The sequence below is a fragment of the Drosophila simulans genome, chromosome 2R (assembly GCF_016746395.2).
Source record: "Drosophila simulans strain w501 chromosome 2R, Prin_Dsim_3.1, whole genome shotgun sequence".
In the NCBI taxonomy this organism is placed as follows: domain Eukaryota; kingdom Metazoa; phylum Arthropoda; class Insecta; order Diptera; family Drosophilidae; genus Drosophila; species Drosophila simulans.
This window is the reverse complement of record NC_052521.2, coordinates 12026615-12036202: the sequence shown is the minus strand read 5'-3', so window position 1 is coordinate 12036202 and position 9588 is coordinate 12026615. Positions and strand designations below refer to the sequence as shown.

The window sequence follows — 9588 nt, the reverse complement described above, 5'->3', positions numbered from 1 at the left end:
GTGTTTTTATTTTGTAAACATTTAAAAACACAGTAGCCTTGCAGTCAAAAATACAAAACCAGAAAACCAAATTTCGAAATGGAGGAGCTGATGAGGCAACAACAACTGTCCAATGGCCAGAAAAGTGAGAGGCAGGAACTCACCTGCAGCGTTTTATTTACCAAGTGAGTTAATCTTAGGAACAGTGAGTGAATCTCAAACGATTTTCCTCCTCCTCCTTGCAGTCCCAAGTTTAGAGCCGACAAGTCATCCATCAACGATGAAATAAACTCCATTGCGAGAATGGTATCGAACGCGGAGGATCTCGAATTGGATAGAGTGTTTAGGAAGGTATCAAAGAACGATGTCGAAGAGACCAGGTCTCTGAATCGCTCCCTCTTCGAGTTCGGTCATAATTTCGAGGATGCCGATGGCTGGCTGAAACTGGAGCAGCCTTGCAAGGATCAGCTGTCCACGGTGCTGCGCTACATGTTCGAGTCCCATCTGAAGACCACTGTCCAGATAGAAATCAACAATATGTACTTCAACTGCCACTTCATCGTGCTGCAGGTGTATTCTCGCTTCTTCAGCGAGCTGGAGAGGATTCCGCTGCTGGTCACCCTGCCCGAGAACGTCGTGTCCCAGAAGGCCTTTATGCTCTCCTACAAGTGGATGCTGAGCGATGAGCCCGTCCTGGAGCTGCCCCACCTTGTGGAGGTCTATGTGGCCGCCACTTATTTGAGGATCACTGGTCTGGAGGCGCATTGCTGGAGTTATTTTGATGATGCGGAGTGTTACAACGAGGATACGGCATGTGCCCTATACGTGGAGTCGAAGAACAATCCCGCCATGGATGTGGTTCGCAATATGATGTTGACTAGGATCCGCAAGTTTCTGCTCACCTTTGTGGCCACTAAGGAGTTCCTGGATCTGCCGACCTCCCATCTGATTTATTTGCTCGATTCCGATGATATCTGTGTAAACACCGAGATCGAGGTGGTTATCAACATTATCAACTATTATTGCATTATATAGGGTTTTCTTAGGTTTTCTTTATAGCTGTTCGATGGCTGGGTCACAATTGGAACAAGAGGAAAGCGCACATTCGGCGTTTGATGTCCTGTATTCGATTCAACTTGATGCCATTGTGGTATCTACTATATGCGCGACGGGAGGAGGATCACCCGTTGGTGATGGAGCTGATTTTCCACCCGGAGGTGGAGTACAAGATCGACGACTCCATAGCGAGAATAACGTCGCGCATGTACGCGGCTTCCTTGGAGAGCAATGACGCACAGAGTGAGGACTACGCCAGTGATTCGGGACAGCGAAACTGGATTTGCGATAACTTGTGCAGCTATTATCACGGCGTGGGTTGTCCCAATACACGGGAAATTCGCTTCAAACACTTCGAGGATTACCTTCTGGAATTACAACAATGCTCCAAAGATCACTGGTCGCAGGTGATATTTCAGGACCCGAGTAAAAAGATTGACTGTTGCAGCTCAAGGAAGACAAAATCAGACGATCTTGTTTCCGAGTAACAATTGAATTTGAAAAGTAACGGCCAGAATTCAAATTCGCGGGCTTAAGTTGATGCTAGTATAACAACTTTAGCACACTTTTCTGTTATACATTATACACTTTATTTATTTGCTATTAATGAAACAAATCAGCATATTTTAAATATATTTTTTTAAATGTACATCAAAATTTAAAAAATGCAAAAGGTTTAATAAAAATAATTAATATTTATTGTATTATTGTCGCAACTTTAAGTGTGACCAACTCTGCAAAGCTCTTTGGCATTTCGGGCAGAAAAGGTGGCGTGCACACTTTGTATTGTTTTGGAAAATAATTTGATACAGGAAAATGGAAAAACTGGAGGCCCTAAAAATTTCCTCGATGCGTCCGCGCAGCAATATCCTGGACAGACCACTCTCCAAGGGCAAAACGGAGGTTTCCCAGAGCATTGTGGCGCTGCTTTTCAGCGAAATCGTCCAGTACTCGCAGAGCCGAGTGTTTACAGTCCCAGAATTGCAAACAAGGTGGGAGTTTCTTTATGGTTTTGCGATTAATTCGTTAATTCTAAGCCATTTTCAGACTCCACGATCTGGGCCAAGATGTGGGCACCCGCATAATCGACCTGTATTTCGTGAGGGAGCGCAGCTCCAAGCGAGAAACGAAACTAACCCAAATGCTGCTCTTTGTTAAGACCACGGTGTGGAAGAATCTCTTTGGCAAGGAAGCGGAGAAACTGGAACATGCCAACGACGACGAAAGGACATACTACATCATTGAAAAGGAACCGCTGGTCAACACATTCATAAGCGTGCCAAAGGATAAGGGCTCGCTGAACTGCGCCAATTTCACCGCTGGCATCGTGGAAGCTGTGCTCACGAACTGCGGATTTGTATGTTTTCCAGCAGACTCCATTAGATAATAATTATTAACATTATGCTTTGCGTTTTACAGCCGTGCAAGGTCACCGCCCACTGGCACAAGGGCACCACGTACATGGTCAAGTTCGAGGACTTTGTCATCGCTCGCGACAAGCAGATGGAGGAGAAATAAATGGCATAGCTTCATTACGGTTTTGTTTTAATTCCACTATACGAATCGAAGATCAATTGGCTGAATGTATGGCTTAGATGAACTTGAACCGGCGGTCCTTGTAGGCCACCTGGCCAGTCCTGTACTTCTCCTCGCGTCCATCGCGCTCCGCCTTCAGAGCCCAAGCGTAGAGGGCAATCGGCAGGACGACGGCGAACAGGCCCGTGCGGAAGGATTTGCCGGTGGGCTTGAAGTGTTCGTAGTTGGAGACTCGCATCGCCTGGAAACGGGCTAATCCCGCATCGAACTGCAACGTACAGCGGTTTAATAGCATTTATTCCACATAGTGATGACATAACCAAGCCAAGCATTGCTGCTCCCACTTACCACGGTGCCGCCCTCGCCAGTGGCATGACGGTAGGGATTGGAGCTCTGCTTGAGGAACTCCTGGCGCAGCTTCAGCGTCGCCTCGTGCTTGCGCTTAATGAACTCCTGCTCCTCGCTGGACAAAACCATTTTTCTAGTTTTGTGTTGCAAACCAAATCTTTAGCAACAGCTGACAGGTGTGAACGTCTAAAGAAATTCTAAAAATACCACACAGCCGACAAATATACCAGTTTCGTATTTCTAATTTTTGAATATTATTTCAGCTACTTGTTTGATTCGCCTAAACTCAAATTAACTGCACTGTTATTAAGTTATTAAAGTGTACATTATTTAACTTTAAAATGAACAAAGCATTTGCATTGCTTTCACAGTTGGCAGCCCCAAGCTTGGCCTATCGACTATCGATACATGCCGATTGAAAAGTATAAACTGTTACCTTTTGAGAATCGCTCCTGGTGAATGGTAAGTGATTTTGATCCGCTGTCCTAGTCTTGCACAGCAAGTTTTCCTACGTTTTTTTTCCTTCTCGCAAAGTCTGCTGCTTCGTTGCAGCGAGCGCTTTCCACCCCGGCCACAGGTAAACGCGTGCTCTCGCTCGCTCTCACTGCGCATGTCCTACAAAGTGTGATGCGCAGATCTCGTGTCCGCATTCTTATTCGCGTCCTCTTTCGCCAGATTCGCGTTAGTTGCGCGTGTTTTGCAAAAAGCCATGCATTCCCGTTAGCCAGTTGATTGGCAAATAAGAAAAAACGAGGGTTTTTCGCGGTGTCAGTTGGAAAAACCCCTAAACGCAGGTAGTTACTAATCAATAACTCCCCCTTGGCGCATGCCTTCTAAGGACGAGAGAGAGCGAGAGAGCTGTTGTGAGCCAACGCGCATGCTACTACTTAGTTGGGTGGGAAATGCACTTGGCTTAGCCGCCGATTTTCCCGAGCGGCGGGGGTATATCCGATGTTTAGGGGTGGATTTCCGGCAATTCGGTTGCCCGCGATTGCGCCGTTCGCCTGGCTCATTTTTCACTCGCCTGCAGACGAAGGCAACGGCTCCCGGATTTCCATTTTCTGGCCTATATTGATTTTCACCTGCCTTCGTGCTCGTTTTCCAGACGCAGTGCAGCCGCCATGAGCCTGAAGTCCAGTGCTAGGATCAAAAAACGACGCTCGGAGGCAGCGGCGGCCACCTATCCGGTACCATCAACTCCGGCTCAAACGGTGAGCAACGGCTCAGCTGCCACAGCGAATCCTGCGAGTGCCCCAAGCACTCCAGGAAATGGTGCCCCAAATCCTTGCCAGAGCTCCTCCAAGAAACAAAGCTTCGTGGGACGCAATCCCAACTTCGACACCGATGAAACCAAGCTGCTCATCCAGTTGTGGGGCGATCCCAAACTGCAGAGAACCCTAATCACCACGCACAAAAAGCACGCCGTGATCTGTCAGCTGGCCGCCAAGATGCAGGAGTACGGCTATCATCGTTCGCCGGAGGAGATTACCACACGGATCAAGAACCTCAAGTGCTTCTACAATCGCTTGAAGAAGGACAAGGAGTGCGGCGGTCAGTCCACCGATTCGGAGCCCAGCTGGAAACACTTTGCCGAGATGGACGCCATTATGACCAGACCCATTTTCAGTGTGCGTCCCAATGAGGTGCCTGCTCCATCGCTCAAATACCAACTGGAGCAAGCCCTGGAGGAGCATGCCGAACGTCGCAAGCGGCGCCTGGCGAACGGAGAGGAGTTATCCGAAAGCGACAACGAGGAGGATGACATGCTGCTCTCCGCTCTGGTTAGCAAAAACAAGGATACCGGCGGTCGAAAGGAACTGGAAGCTGGCTGCCTAGAAGCCGACAGCGATATGAACGAGGAATCCTTCTCAAAGCGTCGCAAGGTGTCCGCTGATGTAGAGGTTGATATAGGAGAAGCCCTGACTTCGCCGTGCATTAAAATCGAGCCAGGCCAGGAAGTTGAAACCGCAGCAGCAACTTCCACAGTAGAGCCCGAAGCGGAGGAGGAGGACGATGACTGCATGATTCTGCCACAGCCCAAGGAAGAACCCATCGATGTGGATGCCGCTGAAGATCCACCAATTGAGAAGTCACCAAGTTCCACTACAAATACATCCACTTTGGCTGAAATGTTACAGGGTAACAAACCGTCGAATCTGCTTCCTTTCACCGGGGCCAATGTCATCATCCCGGCCAGCACTACCACCACTACGGCTAGCATAAGCGCGACCACGCATAGTTTAACGACAACGGCCAGCAAACTTCAGGGCGGTAAAATCTCGTTGGTGCCAGCGAATTTCCTGATGCAATCAAAGCTGCCAGCTGCCGTGGGACCAAGTCCCATGGCAAACGCCAAAGGAGCTGCGCCCCAGATTCAGCTGCTGCAGAGTGCCATCAATCAGGGCGCTCGTCTAATGATTAGCGGATCGGCGGCAGCACCGGCACAGCCTAGCAACGCCGGTTTGGTGGCCACTGCCCCCGGAGGAGTCAAGTTCGTGCTGGTCAATGCGGAGCAGGCCAAGGCGGCGGCAGCGGCTGCTGCTGTGGGTAAATCGACCGCCACGTTGCCCTTGTCCACTGCCCAAGCTCAGGTGCAGGCCGCTGTTCAGCAGCAGCAGCAGAAACTGCAACAGAGTCTCCAGCAGGAGCAGCACCATCAGCAGCACGCTCAACTGGAGAAGGAGGAGAGTCGCCATGATCACGAGAAAGGTAGGAAGGACCTGCAAACGAAAAGACACATCACATGTGGGTAGCAAGTGGCTATTATTCTGTCTCCAATGTACTAAAAAAAGTTCAATTTTCAGCAATGAGAATCCTTCTTCGTCAGTTGCTGAACTCGCAAAACGAAGCCAACGAGATCCAGCACAATCGATTATCCCTGGAACGCGAGCGCCTGGACTGGGAGAAGTCTATGGGCGAGCGCCTGTTCAACCTGTTGCCAAGTCTCATACAGCCGGCACCTGTAGCCTCGCCATGCTCCACGGCTCAACGTCTGCAGCCACCCAAGCTGCTCTTCACAACTGCTCTGCCAATGGGCAATGGCACAGTCACCATGCCGCACATCCTAACATCCAACTCGCTGCCAAAAGTGATTACCACTTCAAGTTGCAACAGTGGCGTGGCAGTGGCCGGATCAGGAGTGGGCCTAGTAGCCAGTGTGGCCCCTAAGCCGGTGGACAACGACGTCCAGTTGATTTCGCCCAAGCTGGAAAAGGAGATCTGAGCCGAAGAGTAACTGGTCGTTATAAGTAATTGATATTAGAAACACACTTAAGTGATCTCAAAAAATGATATTCTGGTCCTTACTTAAGTAGACTATAAAACCAGCATCCTAATAATAAAAACTAAAGAAATCTCTCATTCTAGGTTATATTCATGGGAAATAAGCAATAATTAGTCGATATTTAAATTTAAACTAGAATTTTGTTTTCTTCTATATTTGATTAATATCATACTTGATTGTCTAATCTAAAACCAGATATGGCGTCTAAGAATCTTAAAAGAAAGTTTACAAAATAAGCTTTCACTATTCTAGCTACAGCAAAGAAAATGAGTGATTCTAGTAAATGTTGAGCCTCTCCATATCCCGGATTTCCATGATGTCCGTCTTCAGTCGCTGTTTAACGATCTCCCGCCAAATGGCTTCCCGATCCCGGTTGTCCGTCACGCCCATTCTTTGCAGTGAGGAGTCTGTGATCCGGAGTAGAGCCCTTCCGGTTATATCGTGCTGTAAAACGTACATGGAAAAAAATAAACAAGATCAGTAGGCAGTTATAGTGATGTCTAAATTGTAGCGAAAAGTAACCGGGAATTTTCCTGCTTGTGTTTTGAGGTGCTGAAATGACGGAACTGCTGAAGGAAAACCGTTCCAAAGAGGCTCGAAGGTAAGTGAAGTAAATCAAGGATTGGGATTAGGATTGTGCACTCAACTCACCTGGGCGAAGAGCTGTTCATACTGGGTGTATTCACCGCAGTGGCGGCGATACCACTTGAGCACATCGCTCACTGTCCACAGGTACACTGCCTTGGGTCGCGTGGTTTTCGTTCTGGTTTTGTTTTGTGTGGAGTTAATAGTTTCTTCACCCATTTCGTTCTTAAGTCCTTCACTTGCAAATAACAACAAAACAAATAGTGATGGCAGGTCACATTAGGTGTGATACATAACAAGATATCGATGTGATTTTACGGTTCGTGTCATAATTATATATAAATATTTAAAATTTAAATTAGGGGTGACACAAATTCGACTTACAAATAATGTAAAACAGACTATGCCTGCCTAAGCCACACGATCACATACAATGTCAGTGCAAAGGCACTAGAATATTAATATTATTCTAGTGTCTTTGGTCAGTGCAAAACGTCGGCAGACCGGTTTTGTACGATTGTTCACAAGCTGCGTGCGATATATCGACAGCAAGCAATAGTGCGACCTTCGTGGCCTATCGATGCCCGCTATGACTCGCCTATCGAAATCGCACCATCTCTAATCGTGACTGGCGCTTAATAACAACGACCAAAAGGTGAAAAAGTCAGCATAAAACACGTAAATACGCAATCAATACACACCGGAACCGATCGAACACAAAGGAAAAATTGTCGCATTGCTAGTAGCTGAGTTGGGACAAGCTTAGTTGATTGATTGATTAGTAAATTTCTGAGTTGAGCGCCCCCACATCTCATCTCGTCTCGTCCGAACACAAATTTCAAGTCGCAAGATGGCCGGAGCAACACTTTTCGAGCGTGCCCAGGCATTGTCCAGCGTGAATCGCGAGGAGCAGGATAGTTCGCTGCTGAACAAACTGGTCCGCGACCAGGAGGGCGCCGAGAACGATGAGGAGCGCATCCGAATCAAGGAGCAGGGCATTCTGCAGCAGGGCGAGCTCTACAAGCAGGAGGGCAAGGCCAAGGAGCTGGCCGATCTCATCAAGGTGACGCGTCCGTTCCTCAGCTCGATCAGCAAGGCCAAGGCGGCCAAGCTGGTGCGTTCCCTGGTGGACATGTTCCTGGACATGGACGCGGGCACAGGCATTGAGGTGAGTTCATGTTTCACTAAATGAGTACTAGAATTTACTAGAATATTCTTTGTTTGATCTCTAGGTGCAATTGTGTAAAGACTGCATTGAGTGGGCCAAACAGGAAAAGCGCACTTTTCTTCGCCAATCGCTGGAAGCTCGTCTGATTGCCTTATATTTTGATACTGCTTTGTATACGGAGGCCTTGGCTCTGGGTGCCCAATTGCTGCGCGAGCTGAAAAAGCTGGATGACAAGAATCTGCTGGTGGAAGTGCAGCTGTTGGAGAGCAAAACCTATCACGCACTGAGCAACCTGCCCAAGGCTAGGGCCGCCCTCACCTCAGCCCGTACCACGGCCAATGCTATCTACTGTCCGCCAAAGGTGCAGGGAGCCCTGGATCTTCAGTCCGGCATCCTACATGCGGCCGATGAGCGTGACTTTAAGACCGCATTCTCCTATTTCTACGAGGCCTTTGAAGGATTCGACAGCGTGGACAGCGTCAAGGCCCTGACCTCGCTGAAATACATGTTGCTGTGCAAAATCATGTTGGGACAGTCCGATGATGTCAACCAGATCGTCAGCGGAAAGCTGGTAAGTTAAGTGCAGTCCGAAATGTGTTTGCGTCAACAGTTGTAATTTTCTACATATACATACGTGAATGAATTAATATCAATGTTGTGTAGATTTATTATCTACATAAATCTTTTATGTATTTTATCTTATATGATTTATCTGATAAATTTATCTTATAAATATGATTGTCATTACCAGGCTATTACCTATTCGGGCCGCGATATAGATGCTATGAAATCAGTGGCTGAAGCTTCACACAAACGTTCCCTGGCCGACTTCCAGGCTGCCCTGAAGGAATACAAAAAGGAGCTCGCCGAGGATGTAATTGTTCAGGCGCATTTGGGCACGTTATACGACACCATGTTGGAGCAAAACTTGTGCCGCATCATTGAACCCTACTCTCGTGTGCAGGTGAGATAGATTATAACGTCTTGGCATGTTCTCCCTTACTAAAAACGATTTTTTTTCCTTATTGGCAGGTTGCCCATGTTGCCGAGAGCATTCAGCTGCCCATGCCGCAGGTGGAAAAGAAGCTGTCCCAAATGATCCTCGACAAAAAGTTCAGCGGCATTCTGGATCAGGGTGAGGGAGTACTGATTGTTTTCGAAGAGACGCCCGTGGACAAGACCTATGAACGCGTGCTGGAAACCATACAAAGTATGGGAAAGGTGGTGGACACACTGTACCAGAAGGCTAAGAAGCTATCGTAAGCGGCGTGCAGGAGACATTAATCAACTCAAACATGATATCAGCATACTTAGCAGACTTTTCATAGTTTCCTTTTATATTTTCCAACAACTCCCAAGCATTGTTCAAGCCAAACATGTTTTACGTTTCTGCAAAAGCAAAATGAAATCCTAATTGGTGAAGATAGCAACAGGAGCAGCAACAACCACAACAAAAAAAAAAAATGTAAAACAAAATCCATTAAACTAACATAAGCAAAATTATTAATCATTGAGTGGGATCGAATTGTTTACGCAAGTGCGGTATAATAAGCAAAATATTCAAATAACTACAAAATAAAATGATAAAAGAAAACCGTAAACTGATACGAACCAGGTTTTAAAATGGATGTTT

The 9588-nt window shown here is 47.3% G+C and overlaps 6 protein-coding genes across 9 annotated transcripts; 4 read left to right on the top strand and 2 right to left on the bottom strand.

Moving 5' to 3' along the window:
• Positions 1-3: 3 nt before the first annotated feature.
• LOC6734536 (kelch-like protein 6) lies at positions 4-1869 on the top strand. Of its 2 annotated transcripts, none has more exons than XM_002081509.4 (3): positions 4-164; positions 225-975; positions 1026-1869. In XM_002081509.4, the coding sequence occupies exons 1-3, from the start codon at positions 79-81 to the stop codon at positions 1521-1523; spliced, it is 1335 nt and encodes a 444-aa protein (XP_002081545.1). In that variant the 5' UTR covers positions 4-78; the 3' UTR covers positions 1524-1869. The 2 variants fall into 2 exon arrangements, with proteins under 2 accessions (XP_002081545.1, XP_016027651.1); XM_016181987.3 differs by having other exon boundaries at positions 23-164; positions 1039-1240.
• Positions 1828-2570, top strand: LOC6734535 (trafficking protein particle complex subunit 5). Its single transcript, XM_002081508.4, has 3 exons — positions 1828-2027; positions 2083-2392; positions 2455-2570. The coding sequence occupies exons 1-3, from the start codon at positions 1852-1854 to the stop codon at positions 2551-2553; spliced, it is 585 nt and encodes a 194-aa protein (XP_002081544.2). The 5' UTR covers positions 1828-1851; the 3' UTR covers positions 2554-2570.
• On the bottom strand, positions 2564-3121 carry LOC6734534. The gene is made up of 2 exons (XM_002081507.4): positions 2920-3121; positions 2564-2839 (listed from the first exon to the last, which is right to left on the bottom strand). The coding sequence occupies exons 1-2, from the start codon at positions 3046-3048 to the stop codon at positions 2627-2629; spliced, it is 342 nt and encodes a 113-aa protein (XP_002081543.2). The 5' UTR covers positions 3049-3121; the 3' UTR covers positions 2564-2626.
• Positions 3122-3233: 112 nt separating this feature from the next.
• Positions 3234-6279, top strand: LOC6734533. Of its 3 annotated transcripts, none has more exons than XM_016181989.3 (3): positions 3234-3381; positions 4025-5628; positions 5724-6279. In XM_016181989.3, exons 2-3 carry the CDS (start codon positions 4041-4043, stop codon positions 6140-6142), a joined length of 2007 nt encoding a protein of 668 aa, XP_016027648.1. In that variant the 5' UTR covers positions 3234-3381; positions 4025-4040; the 3' UTR covers positions 6143-6279. The 3 variants fall into 3 exon arrangements, with proteins under 3 accessions (XP_016027648.1, XP_016027650.1, XP_016027649.1); XM_016181991.3 differs by having other exon boundaries at positions 3235-3381; positions 4025-5664; XM_016181990.3 differs by lacking the exon at positions 3234-3381 and adding an exon at positions 3542-3713 and having other exon boundaries at positions 4025-5664.
• Positions 6280-6322: 43 nt separating this feature from the next.
• Positions 6323-7094, bottom strand: LOC6734532 (protein aveugle). Its single transcript, XM_002081505.4, has 2 exons — positions 6854-7094; positions 6323-6646 (listed from the first exon to the last, which is right to left on the bottom strand). Exons 1-2 carry the CDS (start codon positions 7004-7006, stop codon positions 6479-6481), a joined length of 321 nt encoding a protein of 106 aa, XP_002081541.1. The 5' UTR covers positions 7007-7094; the 3' UTR covers positions 6323-6478.
• Positions 6673-9560, top strand: LOC6734531 (26S proteasome non-ATPase regulatory subunit 11). The gene is made up of 5 exons (XM_016181992.3): positions 6673-6803; positions 7631-7955; positions 8020-8526; positions 8707-8919; positions 8988-9560. Exons 1-5 carry the CDS (start codon positions 6760-6762, stop codon positions 9216-9218), a joined length of 1320 nt encoding a protein of 439 aa, XP_016027646.1. The 5' UTR covers positions 6673-6759; the 3' UTR covers positions 9219-9560.
• The last annotated feature ends 28 nt before the right edge of the window (positions 9561-9588 follow it).